Genomic DNA, 21,085 nt, shown 5'->3' with positions numbered 1-21,085 from the left:
GCCAATAGGACTTGCATTAGGAAAGTGTAAGCTATTGGCTTTGTGAATAACGATGCTATTAATTTATATATTTTCAAAGCCAACACATTAAAAAAATGTGTCATTTACAATACCAATAGCTCACACTTTCCTAATGCGAGACCTATTGCATTGCAAATGCTTGTTTTAAAGTATTAGCTCAAACATTTCGAAAACGGTTCATGTTCACGTTTTATTCTCTGTAAGCACGTATGAAAATTCTAGCGAGTCAAGAACACAACAAAGTCTGCATACTGACCATTTTTGGTTGCCAGGTAACGATTATCTGAGCTGAAAGTCAGCATTCCAACTCCCAGCTCTGGATTTGCACGATCCGAGTCCGGCTTGATGGTCCGCAAAGAAAGCGGCGGGTGACAAATCTCATCTGGAGTCAAAACGAATCAGAAACACATAAAAAAAAGTGTAAGTTACTGGTAGGAAAATTACAACGTAATGGCATAAAGGGCTTCAGGACCTGTTTCCAACCACATCAAGGGAATCATTCACACCAGGGAGCACTTATTAATAACGAAGCATGTTAAACAAACAGATGTTGTGAGACAGAGTATGTGGGGTTTCACATCTGCTTCGCAAGAGGAAATAGGAAGATGCAGCATAAAGGTATGGTAAAATACAGAATTACATATCATTATCTGACTAAGGGACCTGGGAAGTCAGCTAAAGGGCCAAAACCATACCACTTTTCAGTCATACAAATGCCAATTGATAGCTCTCATTGGTATTACATTTTTTCACATTTGGTTGAACAAGGAGCACTATTTTTGAGAAAAATGTACATTCTTCATGTTTGATTTTGAAAGGGTAGAGCTGCAGTGCTGCCTCACAGAAGCACCAACTTCATTTTCTATATCTTGACACAGTCTTTGTGCTGACCTGAAAAGTCAAGGCAGGGACTCCTTAGTCTGATCAAACAGGGAGGGTGTCCATAGCCCTAAAGTTGTGGTTCAATAGACCTAAACTTTAATCTTGAACAGCTGGCACAGATATTTCCAAGAAGGAAAGATTAAGAGAATTACATATATATATATTTGAAAAACAACACTGGAAACTAAAAACATGTGAAAAAAGAAAAATTGCAGTAACACTGCCCTGTGCCGTTTTAATGCCTACTTTTTTAGGTCTCTTCTAAGGCATTGCTTTAGCAATGCTTTGTTAGGTCTCATCTTGCTTTAGCAATGCTTTGGCCGAGATATTAAGTAGGGGCTGTCAGAAATGCTCCCAAAGGCGGATTGCCTACAGTGCATGTGTGTGGGCTTGTGCACATCATCGCACACCATTTGCAGCCTCTGAGCCTCTCTACGCACTCATGCTGGTTTGCTTGCAGCCAGCATCAGACTTCAAACACTTCAAAGGAATCCGCTCTGGCGTTCCTACTAAAATAAATTAACAAGTCGTCAGCTGAAAGACCAGCGACGCCATATGGATAGCAGGCAACCACAACACATATTCCCCACTACTCTTTTCCTAACATTTTTTTGTCGCTTTCCAGCCGCTCGAATGGCTTCCAAGAAAATCAAGATTCCCAAGTGAACTGCAGTCTTATTATTCTTTAAGAAAAAAAAAGATAGATAGAAACATATCTTGGAAATCGCAATGGGAATAATTTGAGTTTTAGTAACCTTTGAGCTCGTAATACAAAACGATAATTTTACTCTCAATAGTTCTAGAAGTAACACATCCTTTCTTCTCCCATTCGGTTACGCTTCCTGTCCTCTTCTGTTTCATTGTTGCCTTCTCCTCTAACTCTGCCCTCTTTGTTCTCCCGGGTTTTCTATTGAATCTTCTCCACCCATCCTATCTCTTTCTCTTATTCTTCCCCTCTACCTATTCAGATTACTTCTCTCCTTTTCCCCCCTCATCCTTATTCTGTTCTCTATCTGCATCTCAATCCATTCTCCCTTCTTTGCCCTCTCTTCACTTTCACCCCGTCCATTTTGTCCTGCCTCTTCATTCTGACGCAACGCACCTATTCTGTACAATATTCTCCTACAACTACATCCCGGAACTAGGTGCAACCAAACACCAACAAGACCTCATACACAAGTGCATGTCATGGATGGCCGCGGGGAAGTTAAACCTGAAGTGTATGTCTGAGAGCATGTACATATTGTTTCTGTGTGTCTGCGAGCCTTCACCAGTGTATGTGTATTTGCATGTGTATGTGTGACACTACTTTAGTCTACACACACTGTGCCCTCACACTACTTTAGGCCACACACACTGCGCCCTCACACTACTTCAGGCCACACACACTGCGCCCTCACACTACTTCAGGCCACACACTCTGCACCCTCAAACACTCTGCACCCTCACACACATTACACTCTACTGAATACAACATACACTCCACACAATACCACTCAGTGCCACATAATTATATGCTACATAATTACACTGCGCTCAACGCAACATACACTCCAAATACCACTCAGTGCCACATAATTACACTCTACTGAATGCAACACACACTCCACACAATACCACACAGTGCCACATAATTATATGCTACATAATTACAATGCAACATACACTCCAAACAATACCACTCAGTGCCACATAATTACACGCCACAGAATTACACTGCACTCATTGGAACATACACTCCAAATATCACTCAGTACCACATAATTACACTCTACTGAATGCAACACACACTCCACACAATACCACTCAAGGCCACATAATTATATGCTACATAATTACAATGCAACATACACTCCAAATACAACTCAGTGCCACATAATTACACGCCACATAATTACACTGACCTCAATGCAACATACACTCCAAACAATACCACCCAGTGCCACATAATTACACGCTACTGAATACAACATACACTCCAGACAATACCACTAAGTTCCACCTAATTACACACCACAAATTACACTGCACTCAAAGCAACATACACTCCAAATACCACTCAGTGCCACATAATTACACGCCACACAATTACACTCTACTGAATACAACCTACACTCCACACAATACCACTCAGTGCCACATAATTATATGCTACATAATTACAATGCAACATACACTCCAAACAATACCATTCAGTGCCACATAATTACACACCACACAATTACACTCTACTGACTACAACATACACTTCTCATAATACCACTCAGTGCCACATAATTATATGCTACAAAATTACACTGCTATCAACGCAGCATACACTCCAAATACCACTCAGTGCCACATAATTATACTACACTCAATGCAACATACACTCCAAATACCACTCTGTGCCAAATAATTACACGCCACATAATTACACTGCACTTAATGAGGCATACACTCCAAATACCACTCAGTGCCACATAATTACACTGCATTCAATGCAACATACACTCCAAATACCACTCAGTGCCACATAATTAAACGCCACATAATTACACTGCATTCAATGCAACATACACTCCAAATACCACTCAGTGCCACATAATTACACTGCATTCAATGCAACATACACTCCAAATACCACTCAGTGCCACATAATTAAACGCCACATAATTACACTGCATTCAATGCAACATACACTCCAAATACCACTCAGTGCCACAGTTACACGCCACATAATTACACTATCTATCATCATTTACAATACCAATAGCTCAAACTTTCCTAATGTGAGACCTATTGCATTGCAAATGCTTGTTTTAAAGAACAACTTGTAGATGGTGGGTGTATCCCATGTTTTTTTGCATGTACAGCCTCTATCAATTTTCTTTCAAATCCCCCAGGAGGAACTGGTGTTTAATCCCCAGATGAAACATTTAATTCTGCAAAAATATGACCAAAACTATGTAACTGCCCGTGAAGGGGTTTCACATGTGTTTAACCATTTTGTAAGCACAATCCAGTCACAGAACTGATCTTCACTAACTGGACCCCGAAAACTCATAACATCCTCAAACATGGTCACAACACCCTCTTCATTCTGATCATCCTGCTTCTGCGTCACACAATGGCAACCTAGACAAGCAATCCACACATATAATCACACCTCTTGCAATATAGTGCACAAGAAAGTTATATTCCTGTAATTGCTATAAAATCTTGATGAGCCTAAAAAGAAGATTTAGATGTACCCTTATCACCCAAAAAATATATTAAAGGTTTATGGTCTGTATGTAAAAGTAAAGAGATTCCCAACCCACACATAATCCTTGAATTGTTTGATACCCCATGCACAAGCTAAAGCTTCCCATTTGATGGAACTATATCTTCGTTCTGCATCCTTAACTAAACTAGTAGTGTACTGAGTGTACTCTACATATTGGCTAAGGTCTGCACCAATACTTACAGCACTTGCATCTAGTGTTATGGTGCATTTATGACCAGCACGTTGGGCAACAACTTTTAATCTGCTTAAAAACAGCACACTCATTTTCAGACCAGATGAACATACCTTTCTTGCTCACCAAAACGTTTCAAAGATTTCATCAGTGTCTTGTAACCTTCAATACCTTCAATCCTTTAATAGTCAATAAGGCCTACTAAGTGGTCCAGTTGGTCCTTTGGCTGTACAATTCAGTACCTCATTATCAGCCTTAATCAGGCTTTCTTGGGTATGAAGCCTTCTGCGGTTATTACATGTCCAAGATAATATACTAAGTCTGTCAAAAACGTGCACTTATCACAGCTGTCATTCCATGCTCCTTAAGAATTCATAAAGCTCTTTCCAAAGTACAATCATGTTCATATTGATTTTCTGCATAATCAATATATCTTCTTAGGACTGTACCTATGCAACATCTTTGAATTTTACTTTTAAAAAGTGCTTGTGGGAAGGACCAGGCCAAATGGTAACTTATATGGGTCAAATGGTATACTTAAAGAGGTCAAAAATTGTGAATTCTTCTCTAATGCCTCTTGTAAGCTGCGCCTAAGGCAATTGTTATGAAACACTTTGATTTACTGATTAATGTCAACATCTCTGGTATCTTGGGGAGAGCGTGGCAGTCCAGCAGGATATTCATATTTAAAGACTGAGGTCATTGCCTAAACACATTTGGCCTAATTTCTTCTTAGCAATAACCACAGCACTAACCCATTCAGATGTATTAATGCTGTCTATTATCCCTTGCCCCTAGATGATTTGGTGTAATCTTTTGGGACAAAGATAATCTCCTACGCTTATGCGGATTATCTCTTCCTTTGGTAAGGGGGTGCCAATTGAACATGATGCTATTCAACCTAGTCTTTCTGCGGTCTTTCGCAGGATGAGCTATAAACAACGAATGAGCAATACCGAAAAGACTGAGGTGCTCAGTGTGGGACAAAATGTTGATCTAAATCTCGATGTTCACTGGCCAGAAGGGGGCTCCCCACCCAATACTCAAGCTGAAACTGTAAAAAAACTTGGGGATCAAATCTGACAAAAATATGTCTTCTACAATCAAATCAACTCAGTGGTTGGCAAGTGCTTGGCATCTTGAGTATGGTCAAAAAAACATGTATTTCATTTTATTTTGGGTCAGATTAGGATTACAGTGGTTTTGGCTTTAATCATGTCTAGGCTGGACAAAGCCAATGCTTTATACGCAGGCTTGCAGCAATATCTGGTGAGGAAATTACAGATCACATACAATGCTAGTGCCAGGCTTGCTCTCAGTCTTCCCAGAAAAGATCACATTACCCGGCATCTACGTAACCGGCCCTGGCTTTCCGTGAACAAGTGGATCTTATTCAAGACCTTTCTTCTAATGCATTGAGCAATTCATCATTCGGGCCGGATTACTTATCCTACAGGATATCTTACTATGACCCTGTGAAAGCCTTATGTTCTCCTAATTTCAATCTGGCCACGATTCCACGGGTTTGTCGTGCTAAAGCTGGTGGATGTTCTTTCCTCTCCTTGGGCCAGTGGGCTGGAACAATCTTCCTCTAGAACTGCGCCAGACAGACGAAGCATCATTTATGAAAGAGCTCAAGACATGGCTCTTTGTTCAGTAGCCTGCTTCTATTCTTTCATTTTCTTCTCCGCATAGCGCCAGGACACTGCCTAGCCACATGCTCAATAAATCCCTATATATCAACATTTGTTCATGTAAATCCTATAAATGCTTTTTAAAATCTACCCTAGTGCTCAAAGGGACATTTCTGAACTTGTGCACCAATGCTTTTGCTCCTTTCGTCAAAATAATTTGATGTTCGACTCCCTTCACTTTCCCCTTTTTATCTCTGATCCCACCCTTCCCTGATGACATCGCCTGAAGCCTCGCTGACATCATAAGGAGGAGCATAATTCCACAGGAGACCCTACCATTGACAGAGATGCCTTATTAGTGGACACAGCATTAAAGGCACCAGAGGGACAAAGCAGCAAATAGACTACTGTTAAGAGTTGATTCTGCTGTATAGAGTCAATCATGCTGTAAAGGCCATGATTCCATGAAGGCCATTCCTCTGTGAGGACCATTATGCTAAAAGACGTCCATGCTGTAACCTTAACCAAGATGAGCAAAGAGATCCAAACAAAAGGTCAACTGCTGTCACCAGGACGCGAGTAGAAACCAATGCATCAGAAATGGTTAACGGCTCAAAAAAGGTCATGGTATCAAATGAAACTGACGAGTAGGGCTCTGCCACTCAATTCATGGTGTGCAGATAGTTCTTTGGAAATGTGTTGTCAAATACCAGGTGAAAAGCACTCTTTATCAAGAAAGCACTTTAGAATGACAAGCATTTGCAATGCAACAGTTCTCACATTTACGCAAGTTTAAGCTATTGGCATTGTAAATGACAAAGCCTATTATTTAGGTTTTAAAAACCAGAACAAACATAAAAGGCATTATTATTTACAATGCTAATAGCCCAAACTCACGTAATTGCGAGACCTATTGCATTGCAAATGCTTGTTTCAGCATGTCTCTTGGATGTTATGTTCCTTCCTCTGGGTAGCGATCTTGCAAGAATGCAGCATGTCCCACAGGGCCCTATTATATTATTTCGCTTTGTTTATCTTCCTGACAGAGTTAAAACTCATCGGAGCGGCCTTCTGTTTTGGTTTACTCTTTGTGGTTAGTTGGTTAACCTTCTACACTTGTCGACCGGCTTCTGTAAGCCGGGTCTCTACACCCTTTCTCTCGCCTGCTTTATGCTGCTCTCGTATAAAGAAGGGCTGTCTGTATTTTCAGGTATTAATCTGATCAGTCTAATCACTGTCTTTGGCGTGCTCTACTTCAACATAAAAAATGCTTGTTAGGACTTGTGCCCTGGACAGGAGGTCCGGGGGCTGATAGACCGGCATGACAAAAGAAGAAGGGTGGGGCAACAGAAGGGCAGGGGTGGAGACAAAAGCATGGGTAAAGACTAAGGCAGGGAGAAAAAAAGAATATAAGGGGAACAGACAAAGGTGCAGGGGTGAAAGGGAAGCACGGGTAAAGATACAAAGGCCGGGGAGAAACAGAGTGGCAGAGGTAGAGACAGAAGCACAGGAAAGACAGGGGAGAAACTCCAGGTCAATGGGAGAAACAGAAGGGCAGGGGTACAGGCAGAAACACGGGTAAAGATAGGAAGGCAGGGGGAGAAATAGAAGGGGAAGGGAAAAAGCAGAAGGGCAAGTGGAGTGAAATAAGTCCCGCTACAATGGCATAAATAGGCGAGAGCAGTGTCTAAACACCCTGTGACTACTTCCAAAGGGCAGTGATCAGGATGCACGAGAAATTGAGATTGTAAGGAAAAATTTTGCATTTTAAAAGCAAAGGGCCTGTGCTCTTAATCTTACAGCAATGCAGTGTCAAGCGAGGCTTGGGGGAAGAAAGAGACAAGCACAGAGTGTATAACCTGCTCAGAGAAACCCCCGGGGCAACGCTGTCACAAGAGCGTCGACAGAGGTGCCGTTGGAAGGTGTTGGTCAGGAGTGTAATAGAGCGCCACCGGTATCAAACAGACCCGCTCGGGCAGAAAGCCTGCAGCACATTAAACAAATGGACAATAGAGACCGCAGTTGAAAGTACTAGTATAAAACGCCCCAATTCAAACAAGGGGCGTGTGCTGAAACGCCTTGGGAGAGAAAGCAAAAGCACGCCATACGCCGACGACATCCCGAGCTAAGCATGCGTGCTGGCAACCTTGCCTGGGACATGGGCGGGGCATGGAGCGTGCGGCAAGAAGTGTCCGGGGCTCCCGTGAGCTGAGGGAGCCCCGCAGGTGGCGCAAAAAAGCCCACCCCACAGAGAGAAGTCCGGCGGGAGACATGATAAGCCAGCCGCGGAGCAGCACAGAGTCCCCCGGTGAGTGGGGTGAACCGGAGGCATTTAGCAGATAAAGGGTGTCGTGGAGTGAAAATGCATGGCTTGCGAGGAAGGAAGGGGGACAGGAGATGTGCACATCGCGTGACTGTTCGTGCGTGCGTTCACATTTCCAGGGCGTCCTGCGCGTGCCCATCTCCTGTCTCCTTTGAGAAGCAAGTCAGTAACAATAGATCTCGCTGGCGACAGTGCTTTTGCGCTGTATTCGCCAGGCGAGACCTAAAAAAACTGTGCTGGCAGATTACTATGAAAGCATTGTTGTCACCAGGTTCGAGATACATCTGTGTTGCCATAAAATCCTTGTGCTGAAGTGTCTATGCAGTTACAGAGTCAATCTATTCTAGTGCAGCAATAGTTTCATGTACTCGATACCACATACCGGCGTGGACATCAAGTGATTCAAGAATCATATGACTGAGCACTCAGACCGGAGAATGCTGCAGGGATCAGGGACTATTTGCATTCTTCTAGTACATAATAGATCAGTACCCCTACCAGAAAATTGTTCTAAATCTTAGAATACCTCAAAGGCTGTACGCCTTCTTTTTCTAAAAACGGACACTAGATGTGGGAGAGGAGGCAACAAGAATAAAACTGACTTTAAAGAATCTTTTTCAGTCTCTGAAACAAGGTTTTCAGTTCCAAATACTGGCTAGAAAAAGTACCTACTGACTCACTAAAGGAAAATCTTTAGTCCTAGCTCTCAACCAACCTCTCAGTTGGCTTCCTGGCCAGCTCCAGGACCCGCGTTTCTTCAGGCTTCCTCAGGCTTTTACTGTTGCTACCACTTTTTCTACAGCTGCTCCCGTCCACTGCCTTCAGTTTTTCTGATCCTCTCTTCCTGTTTCTTGGCTCTCCTCTTCTGCTCTACAACCTCTTGCTCGGTCTTTTGACTCCTTCACTCCTCATCTTAGTCCTTCTCAGTGCTCTCTCATCTCGTTCCATCCCTCTGGTGCACTATAGGTATGCCTGTCTGTGCCTGGACCGAGTCGATCACCAGGAACCCTGATACTTCCACCCCCTTCACAGCTACACAGCAGCGGCTTACGCCTCCTCGACCCGGGACGCACTAAAGACACTGCTGCCACGCCACCCCTGCTAGATGGTTGGACCTTTCACCTAAACTTGCCGACGCTTCACCTGCAACACCACACCCGCACCCACTCACAAAACTACCACACACCACACTCCGACAACCAACTTGCATGTGCTCTCCTCAACACACACTCACTGTGCAAACACGCCACCGAAGTCTGGGATCTGATCAACTCTCTTGCACCTGACATCATCTTCCTTACAGAGTCCAGGCTCAACCCAGCAGCAGACATCACAAGCGGCATACCAGAGGATACAAGATCACCCATTGAGATTCTGTCAATAAACGCGGTGCTGGAATAGCCATTGTCCACAGGTATTCCCTCAGATGCACCACAACAAATGACCACACCATTTCAGAATCAATACTGATGAGAAAAACATGGTAAGGTGCACCCTAGCCTACCGCCGCCCGGGATCCCGCAACACCTTCTGCACCTTCATCGCTGACTTCATAGTCCCACATGCCATTGGCTCCAATGACTACATTCTCCTAGGCAACCTCAACTTCCACCTCAACGAAAGTGACCCGAACTCCAAAAACCTCATCAATAGTCTCAACATTTGCCTCACCCAGATTGGCAAAGACCCCACCCACATCACAGGACACACTCTTAACCCCATCTTCACCTCCAGAGACATAATAGACTACACCCACACAATGGAACTCACTTTGACCATCAACCTCATTGTTTACTTCACAAACACCACCCACAAGCCTCCACCTCCCACACAACTCAAATCCGCCTGCCGTAACTGAAGCAAAGCACCCAAAATCGACTGGACCAACTTAATCACAACCACAACGTGAACCAAGACATCAAAAGCTTCAACTCCCGGATCACAGGCTGTGCAAATATCCTTGCCCCATCAAGAAAACCACACAAACAAGATCAACCCCACAAGCCAGCTGGTACACCGCGGACCTCAGAACCACCAAGCGCCACTGCAAACTCCTAGAAAGAAGATGGCACACCAGTAAATACATTAATGACAGAGCATCCTACAAAACACCGAACAAGCTCCACTTCCTACAAATATGTAAGACCAAAAAGGAAGCCCTGAAGTCACGCTTAGAAGCAAGCACCAACAACCAGAAATAACTCTTTTGCATAATCAAGGAATTCAGAAACCCTGCAGCCGTAACAAATGACCTAGCCCCGTCTTAGGACCTCTGTGACGACCTCACAAACTTCCTCCAAGACAAGATTGCAAAGATCTACAGCACCTTCAACACCCAACCTAATCTCAAGGACTTCGTCAACAAAAAGAACTCCACACTCATGAACGACCCCCCACCAGCCCACCCTTGACTGTCCACCTGGAACCGACTCACCACCCAGGAAACCATCACCACATCTACAACCTCTGAGCAACCTTGATTGGCCACCAAGTCACCACCCTACTCAACACCTTGAACACAGCACCTCTCCCTGAAGAATGGAAACATGCCAAAGTCAAGCCCTTGCTCAAGTAACCCACAGCCAGCACTGAGTAACAACAAACAAATTTCACTGCTCCCTTCCTAGCCAAAGTCATTGAGAAAACAAACCATTAACTATCCAGCCACCTCGAACAGCAACACCGCCTGGACATCACCCAGTCCAGCTACCGCAGCAACCACAGCACTGAATCGCAGCCACTGATGACAACCAGACACTCATCGACCAAGGGGAGACAGCCGCCCTTATCGTCCTGGATCTCTCAGCAGCCTTCAACACTGTCTCCCACCACACGCACACGCTCATGGCAAGACTTCACCACATAGGCATCCAAGGACCAGCCTTCTAATGGATCGCCTCCTTCCTCACCCAAAGAACATAACGTATCCACCTCCAACCCTACAACTCCGAACCCAAACCCACCATCTGCGGCATCCCGCAAGGTTTAGCTCTCAGTCCCACCCTCTTCAACGTCTACACAGCCCCCGGCAGACCTCATCAGATCCCACGGACGCAATATAGTCTCATACACGGACGACACACAGCTCATCTTCTCCCTCTCCGACAACTCCAATTTCCACAACTGAATGAATAGCGTTGCCAACTGGATAAGAACCGACTGCCTCAAACTCAACATGGACAAGACCGAAGTCCTCATCTGTGCCACCAAAGAATCCCCATGGGACGCATCGTGGTGGCCTAACAAACTCGGACCTCCCAGACCCTGACCAAACACCAGGAACTTCAGCACCATCGTGGATAAACTCGCCATGAAATCACAAGTCAACACTGCATCCTCTGCCTACTTCCACATATGCAATGCAAGATCTTCAAGTGGCTCCCACAAAGCACCAGACGAGCCATCACCCAAGCCCTCATCCCCAGTCTGCTGGAATGTGGAAAGCACTCGACAAAGGAATTGACCCACACCTTATCAAAAGACTCTAGACCATCCAGAAGGCTGCATCAAAAAGCAAGACTCATCCTAGACCTCCCGCGCCACACCCACATCAACCCCCACCTCATAGAACTTCACTGGTTCCCTGTGCAGAAGAGCTGACTCTTCAAACTCTCTCCCATGTACTCAAGGCCCTACATGACCTCGGACCTGCCTACATCAACCACTGCCTGAAATCCACATACCCAAGAGAGACTTCCACTCCTTCACCCTCACGGTGGCACACGCATCCGCTGCAGCACTACGGGAGGACACACCTTCTCCTACCTCGCCACCAGGAAATGGAACACCTTTCCCTGCACCTGAGGAACTCCCTGACCCTTCAGAATTTCTGAAGAACGCTGAAGTCCTGGTTGTTCAACTTAGCCCTGGTCCTTGCCACCACCTGGATACTCTAATGGGTGACAAGCGCACTTATTGAAGTTGCTTTCCACATTATTTTCATAAGAGCCAACAGAGTTTTTACATCAACACTAGCTAGCCAACATAACAAAAATGAAACCGGAGCAGTGTCTTTACAGAAGGCAAAAGTAAATTCTACAGCTACTTCCTCATAGCACAATCTCTCCAGAGTCTTATTATAATGGTTTAATGCCAAAACATTTAAAGGTTTTTTGCTGTAGCTCCAAGAACCTCTTCTGTAGAATAGCATGGATGAACAAGTGACTTACCTCTGGTAACGCTTTATCTGGTAAAGACGGCGGGCATCATTACGAGTTTGGCAGATGGGATTCTCCGTCACGAACGTGATGTAATACGGTAGAAAGGATACCCAAGTACCATAGAATATAATGGAATTGCAATGCAGAGGACAGGATATCTGTCACTTTTGTGATGGTGCAACCCTGTACGCCAAACTCGTAATCAGGCCCTCTATCTACCCACAGATTCCTTACCTTAGAATTATCCCCAGACGTCAGACTGTATCAGAAGAATGTTCTTGAGCAGTATCCCTACACTCCAGTAGGTGGCGTCATTCAGCTTCGAATGGCAATGGAAGTGTCGCCGGATGTCACATGTGTGGAAGTGATGTCGGCGGTGCCCATATTGGCGTCACCGCAGAACACTGATGTCCGTTACTTTTTGCAACTGTCCACGTCAGAAGAGAAGAGCCACGAAGAACACCGACCACTAGTGTGGAATCCAAGGACCCTGAAAGAGGCAAGCCCTGTCCCTAGAAATCCGTTCGCGGAGAGGATGGGTGGGTCAGTAAGGAATCGGTAGCTAGATAGAGTCTCTACCAGATAAGGCACTACCTAAGTGAAGTAACTTGTTCATCTGATAGAGACTTCCAGCCGCAGAATTCTTAAATTAGAATAGATATCCAAGCAATACCGCCCTAAAAGTGCGTCTGCGGACACATTTCTCATGAGGAAGTCCTGCAAGGTTGAATGGGCGAAGTGTCTATCTTTACGGACCTGACTGTCCAGGCAGTAGGTCTTGGTAAACGTGTGCAAGGAAGCCCATGTTGCAGCTTGACAGATGTCCAGAGCTGGAACTCCACCTGCTAACACAGTGGTTGCAGCATTAGCTCTGGGGGTATCAGCAGGCAAACCCTCAGGGGGTTGGTTTTCAGCAAATGCGTAGCAGATCTTTATACAGAGCACAATCTATCGGAGATGAGCCACTTTTGTATGGTCCGTCCTTTCTTCCCTCTGACATACCCTACAAAGGGTAGGTCATCCACCTGGAACTCTTGTATGCAATCAAGGTAGAACGACAACACTCTTTTTGCGTCCAAGTGGGGAAGTTGTTACTCTTCCTTGAAGGGATGAGGCAGAGCATAAAAAGTAGGCATAGTGATGGTTAGGTCTACGTAAAATGGAGAGTGATGGTTTAGCGTACGTGAAATGGAGTGACCACTTTCAGAAGAAAGAAAGACCCATTTTGTCTGGGTAGATGTTCAGGTAAGGAGGCTTGGATGACAATGCCTGAAGCTCAGTGATATTCGAGGCAGATGTTACTGCCAGCAGGAATGCAGTCTTCGAGATAAGGAGCCTGAGAGAACAGAATAGTAAGGGCTCAAATGGAGCACACATCAGGAATGTCAGTACCAGATTAAGGTGCCACTGAGGCATAATGAAGGGAGACAGAGGAAACATATGCTGAAAAGAGGAAAGGTTTTTCAGGCAACCACAAAAAAGCAGGTATAGCAGAAAGGTATCCCTTAACAGTGCCCAGGGCAGAGACCAGCTGGACACACTTGCTAGTGTAACCAGGCGCTTTACAAAATACTAAGGGAAAGAACAAACTGGAGAACCTGAGAAAGGGGAGCAGAAAGCGGGTCAACTTGTTTCCCTGCACACCAAGCCACAAACTTGCCCCAACGGCAGGCGTATACTGTTTTGGTGGAGGAATAACATTGCAGACTTCGGGCAGAATGTTGAAGGCTGTCAACTGTTGCCGCTCAATCTCTACACAATAAGGCAGAGCATTGACAGGTTCCGGTGGATGACCCTTCCCTGCTGCTGCAACAGAAGATCGGCACGAAAGGGCAGACTGATCGGAGGGCAGCCTGATCGGAGGACCGATGACCATGCTCAACAACTCGGGACACTAGAATCTGTGCCCAGTCTGAAGCCACAAGGATAACTTTGGGCTGGTCATACCTTATCTTCTTGAGAACTCTGGGCAGGACTGCTATGGGCGGAAAGGCATACAGAAGGTGTGACCTGAAATTGCACGTTCTTGTCAGTTAACAGATCCAAAAAGGCTCTCCATTCTGCTGAAAGACACCTTGGGCCATCTCCGGATGGAAATGACATTCATGATCGGCTAGGCATCTTCGGTCGAGTTAGTCCGCTCTGGCGTTCATAGAGAGTGCCAGACGTTGAACCACCAGAGATATCAGAGATCAAACAGTTTAATAACCTCACTAAACCTGAACGGTTGGCATTATCTACACTGGCTAATGATGATTTCATTACGGTGAAACCCGCCGACAAGGGTGGGGCAACTGTAATTATGGATACAGATGCTTACACCAAGGAGTGTAGACGCCAACTGGACAACAAGAAGTTCTACCGCTGCCTCAAAATGGATCCCACACAAAGACTATCTTTGACAATAAAGAAATTGGTTGAAAAGGCAGTTGAAGAAAGTTAGATTACTCAACAGGAAGCCTCCTTTCTCGTCACTTCACATCCTGTGGTTCCTTATTTTTATGTACTGCCAAAGATACATAAGGGGATTCTGCCGCCACCTGGCAGACCTATCATTTCAGGTCTGGGTTCCTTGCTAGAACCCCTCTCAACATTCGTGGTTTTCTTTCTGAAACCCCTTGTGAAATTGATGCCCACGTATATACAGGACACTAAAGATCTACTACGGTTTTACAGGATGTGCCATTCGACGAAGACCAAGACTCTCGTCTCGCTCGACGTCGAGTCACTTTATACATGCATACCCCAAAATGAAACCTTAGCAGTTATAGAGACTCTTTTAAGTGGGGCAAGATGGCCGCCGACAGACCGTAGGAGGCAGCAGCTCCCGACTACTCTCCCGAGGTGAAACGCTGGTAGACTGGGAGACTGATATGGAGAGGCGATGATTTGCTGCACTACCTGCACTACCTGAGATTTTGCAGAATTAATCTATTCGTGGAAAGAAATTAAATTAATGGGCCGGAAAAAAAAGTATCAAGGCGCTGCATAACGGGATGCTTAAGGTTCTGGCGAGCTGGGCCAATTCCATAGAGTGGCCCACGTTACAAATACTTGCCAGCCTTGAGAGAGAGCCCCGTGTCCTGTGGCAGTCATTTGGAACGGCGATTGAAGGGGCGCTACAACGACTCCAGAGTACTTGGCAAGTCGGGAAGCGACACATGGCCCCGAAAACAGTAAGAGCAATCAAAGACATGGCCGGTACAGAAGACGAGGATCTGCAAACAAGCGAGGCCGAGAACCCGCCTGTAAATGCTAGAGCGAAGGCACGACATAGAGCCCAACTACGAAGGGAGGCTGCTAAGGCACGCGAAGAATTGAAAATATCTATTGCAGAAAAGAGAAAGCAGGACAAAGTTACGGGAAAAAAAAAAGAAAGAAACAGCCAAAAGGGGGCTTACTAAGAGCATAGACGCCGGCTCTGAATCTTCAAAGGAAGCCTCCCTGCGGCAGCAGACACTGTTTCAATCCTTCCCGGGTCTGAGAGCTGAGGGCATATCCGACAACGCTAATGTTGGCGGGCTCAGTGGCTGCAACGGGCCGGAGGAGGTTACAGAGCAGCTAACCGGATCGAGAGATGTAGCTGAAGCTGACCGCTCAGAGGCTGCGATGGGGTCGGAGGAGGATGACGTCAATGTTGCAAGGAGTGTGGAGCAATCCGGAGAGACAGCCACGCTGAGTCAAGTAGTAGAACGGGATAATATGGCAGGAGACACTCGTGGCCCACAGAGAGGGTCGACTGAAGACAAGGAGTTGTCTGTGGATTATGTTGCTGCAGTAGAGCATAAGGGAGATCATACTGGAGTCAGTTCTTCAAAAGGGGTGTCAGGGTTGGAAAACGCGAATATACAAATCGATACAAGCACAGAATCACAGGGATGCGCTAGAGTTGAAATGGGTGAAACGGAGCCCCATGATAAGACTCCTAAAGAGGATGCGTCATTGTCTACAACATTGCCTACAGCATTTACGGCACAGACTGCACTTGAACTGGGTAAGGAGCAAGAGGGGGATACCCAAGCAACTAAAAGTACTTTTGTGACTAAAGTGGCACAACAATTAATTAGTAATAAGGAGATGGTATGCACGCTCGCTGCAGTTTGCTCAAGAGACAACTCTGTAGATACCCTAGCGCGTAAAAGTAATAGGGTTAAAAGTGTCATCAATAATATCCCGGAGGGCATCCCAGATGGCTCTCAAGTAAGTATTGAGGGGGTAGATATAGAGTATGCTGACGACAATGTCAACTGCCTCCCAATAGTGACTGGCTCACCTAGTGATGACTGCTTTTTTACTGGGAATGATGATGATAAGGAGGAGTACGAGACTGAGGGGTCAGATTTAAGTCATAACTCTTCCACTAGCTTGGATGATACACCAATATCCACGGAAAGTGACTCAGAGGCATCGCAGGTAGACACTTCTGAGTTAGAGACTGAGTCAGACCCAGAACATAACACTATATTAAAACGAAATTTGGAGTCTAAACCAAGCAGGGGAAGGACTCGCAGAAGAGCAAAGAAAAGGGGGAGCGGAAATCAATCAGGTGTGGCTAAAAAACTGGATTGGGACCATGTAAGCACTTCACAGGTGTACCAGGAGGGTGCAGCCGGTGGCTTAGAGCAACCAAACAACTCGCAAATACAGACCTAGACACAGGAAAAAAGCTACGCATCAAACTTTGATCTTTTGCTCACAACCTTAAAACAGATTCAGGGGGAGGCCCGTCAGGAGAGTCAAAGAGCTAAGCATGCAAATAAAAAAATACAAGGGTCTCTCCGTAAGGTTGATAAAATGTATGCAGAAATGGCTGGGCGTTTGGCGGAAGTTGAGGAGAGAACAGGCAAAGTGGAGGACGAAATGGTGAAATTGCAGGAATACAGAGAAGAACAAGAAAAAATATCATCAGATGTCTTGTGGAAACTCGAAGACTTTGAAAATAGGCAAAGGCGCAATAACGTAAGACTGCTTGGGATTGAGAAAGGGAAGGAAGGGTCGGACATACGCGCCTTTGCTGTAGAACTGTTGAAGGGGGCTTTTCCAGAGCTTGATAACTGGGACTGGGACAAGGAGGTGCAGCACGCACACAGGTTTCCTTTAACGCAGAAAAAAACCACAAATTCGAAATCAAGGGCTATCCTAGTATACATGGGGAATTTTTTGCTGAGAGAGGAAGTAATTAGAAAGGCAAAGCCAACGACTAAGCGCTCTTATAAGGATATAACATTCTTCACTCGCCCAGATTTTTGTCACACTACTGTGGAGAGAAGGTGGCGCATGAGGCAGTTGATAACACCCTTCCGGAATGTGGGATGTGAAGTATACTTAATGTTTCCCTGCCGACTCAAAGTTGGCTTTAATGGTCAGTTCAGAGTCTTTTTTTCGGAAGTAGTAGCACAAGAATACCTGACTTTCCTAAAAGAAGGGAAAGCACAAAGAGATGGGAAAGCACAAAACGAGAGGGCTGCAGCCATAAGGCAAACCGAGTATGTGACACAAAAAAAGAAAAAATGAAATGAAAAAAGACAAAGTAAACGAGGGTGGGGGCAGCGTGGATAAATAGTCCCAGTAGATGCAGGTGTAATAAAAAGATGTTGACACTTCGGGAGAGTGAGAGTGGAGAAGCCTCCTGGGGGGGGGGGTTCGGCTGTCAGACAGAGGTCAACATTGACCTGTTTGGCAGTAGGGAGGGGAAGGGTGGGAGGGAGGGAAGAGGCCTGGGGGGGAGGGAGGAGACAGGGCACGGCACGGCAGCAAAAGACAGAATCATACACAGAAGCAAGGGTAGAGGTGGGAGGAAAAAGAGATAAGATGAGAGCTATGAGAGCTATGAGGCTGAAAAGAAGGAGAAATACACTTGAAAAGGGTGAGAAAAGGAGACATAATGGGAAAAGAAATAAACTGTATAAGTATACGAGCACACATAACAGTAACATAATGATTTACTCATGGGGACTAGATATGTGACATGGAATGTGTGCGGGTTGAACGATGCTCAAAAAAGGCTAAAGGTATCATTGTTATTAAGGCAAATGAATGTGGATTTTATTTTTATACAGGAAACACAGGTTATGACTTCACAAGAATTTTATTTGAAACAGCTGGGCTGTCAGCTATTAGTAACTTCACAGCAAAATGTTAAAAAAAGAGGGGTAGCTATACTATCCAGAGATAAAAATGTACTTTTGCGAAAAAAGGCACATGATCAATGGGGGAGATGGGCAATGGTTGAGTGTATGATAGATGGGGAGTGGACAACTTTGATAAGTGTATATGGGTCAACCGAGGATGACCCGGAGATTTTCCAATTTTTAGATGTGGAACTAGCTACTTGGGCTCCCAGAATTATAATGGCAGGAGATTTGAATATTAATGGTGCTGACGGGCTAGGCTTAGGTTCATTTGGTAAATATTCTGGTAGAAAAAGACGAACATGTCATGCCCTACAGGGATTAGTTGCGAATAATGCTTTATCTGACGTTTGGGGGAAAAGAAGACCAGGGAGTAAGGGCTTTACATATTACTCCGCCCCACATAAAATCTGTGTGAGATTGGACTACTTTTTTGTCTCAAATGAATTATTACCAGAATCAAGGATAGATAGACTCCCCCGGATCCTAAGTGATCATAATCCCCTAATTCTTACATTAAAAAATTCAATAAATACCAGACAGCAAAGACAGTGGACTTTTGAGAGAGGATTATTGCTGGAAGAAAAATATGTGGAACATATGAAAATATGGATTAAAGAATTTTTCGAGAATAATAGAGATAGTTCTACTGTGGGGGTGGTATGGGACGCATTTAAGGCGGGGTTAAGGGGGGAGACTTTGAGTTTTAGCTCTTATATGAGAAAACAGGAACAGAGGAGAAATATGGAATTGGTTGAGGCAGTACTTAAAGCTGAAGAGAAACTAGAGGAGTGTATCATGACCGGGACCCCTTCAGATAATGCGAACTTGGAACTACTAAAAGTGAAAGGAGATGCTGAGGGGGACATTGCCGGAAGAGCGGCAAAACTTTATATCACAAAAAGAGAAAAATGTCATGAATTTAGTGAAACAGTGGGAAGAACTTTAGCAATTCGAACAAGACAGCAAGAAGCATTAGGTACTGTAAGGGAGATTAAGGATACCTCGGGTAGGATACACACAGAGTCCGAGGAAATAAGGGAAGTTTTCAGAGCTTTTTATGAGAAGCTATATGAGGAGCCGATAAGGGGAGATGTCAGGAAAATCAGAGACTATCTACATGAAATGCCGGCGACTAGATTTACGGGAGAGGAGGCAGACAGCTTAGAAGAGATTTTTCAGGGGAAGATATAAAAAATGCTATATTGGATCTCCCCTCTGGAAAAGCCGCAGGCCCAGACATGATTCCAATAGAATTCTATAAAATATTCTGGGATATTCTAAAAATTGACATAACTAGGACAATGCAACAGGCGCAATCAGGTAATTCAATACCTGGGACATGGGGAGGCGCCGAAATAGTGATAATTTTTAAAAAAGGGAAACCCGCAGAAGAACCTGGGTCATATAGGCCTATCACGTTGATGAATACGGACACTAAAATCTTTTCCAAGTCATTAGCGACAAGATACGCTAAGATAATAGATAGGGTGGTGAGTAAAAACCAGCATGGTTTTATACCCGGAAGGGGCACCACCCACCATACGCGTAAAGTGATAACACTATTTGATGCTGCAGCAGTCTCAGGGGACCCGATGGCGATTATGTTATTAGATGCAGAAAAGGCATTCGATCGGGTCTCCTGGGACTACTTGTGGTATACCTTGGAAAGATCAGGAGTTAAACAGGGGTTTATTAAAGCAGTTCAGGCGCTATATGTAAACCCTGTGGCCTCGGTGCGCGTGAATGCGGGGATTACAACACAATTTGGGATAAGGAGAGGCACGAGGCAGGGGTGTCCCTGCTCCCCATTGCTATTTGCAATGTACATGGACCCACTAATCCGGAGAATAGAGATGAATGATCTAATAAAATCATTACCTACACGAACTGGTTATTGTAAGATATTGGCATATGCCGATGATGTTGCTGTAATCACACCGACTCCAACGGAGGCTATTGCTCAAGTGGAAATTGAAGCTCTGAAGTTCGGGGAAATCTCGGGTTATAAGCTTAATACCGCTAAGACCCAGATAATTAAAAACTCCTATACTACCTGTACAGATAGCCGAGTTACTAAAGCTGGAACATATCTGGGAGTGATTATATCGGCTGATTTGGATAATCTAGTGGAAACAAATATAGCTCCTTTAATAAACAGGGTAAGAAAGGATCTGGATAGATTAGACAACCTGCACTTATCAATTGTGGGACGAACTAACGTAATAAAAATGCTGGTTTTACCTAAGTTTCTTTATTTTTTTAGAGCAATCCCTTTATTATTTGAGACTAACCTATTCAAGAAGATAGAAAATATGATTAACAGATTTATATGGGCAAAGGGAAAAACCAGGAGAGCACTCAGGTTAATGACATTGCCAAGAGAGAGGGGAGGGTGGGCACTGCCAGATCTAAGGTTCTATTATTGGGCAGCAGCTCTACAAAATATGGTTGGATTGGTGGGAGGGGGAGAATGGGAAGGGGGTAATGAGTT

The 21,085-nt window shown here is 44.8% G+C and overlaps 1 protein-coding gene across 1 annotated transcript in view; it reads right to left on the bottom strand.

Moving 5' to 3' along the window:
• WRAP73 (WD repeat containing, antisense to TP73) overlaps positions 1–21,085 on the bottom strand; it is a 458,006-nt gene that overhangs the window by 71,528 nt on the left and 365,393 nt on the right. The window contains exon 10 of the mRNA XM_078642643.1: positions 278–403. Within this exon, the coding sequence (XP_078498769.1) occupies positions 278–403 (126 nt within the window). The remainder of the gene's footprint in view (positions 1–277; positions 404–21,085) is intronic.

Source organism: Lissotriton helveticus, chromosome 5_1 (genome assembly GCF_964261635.1).
Source record: "Lissotriton helveticus chromosome 5_1, aLisHel1.1, whole genome shotgun sequence".
Classification (NCBI taxonomy): domain Eukaryota; kingdom Metazoa; phylum Chordata; class Amphibia; order Caudata; family Salamandridae; genus Lissotriton; species Lissotriton helveticus.
The sequence above is the reverse complement of the archived record's forward strand: the minus strand, read 5'-3'. Positions and strand labels throughout refer to the sequence as shown.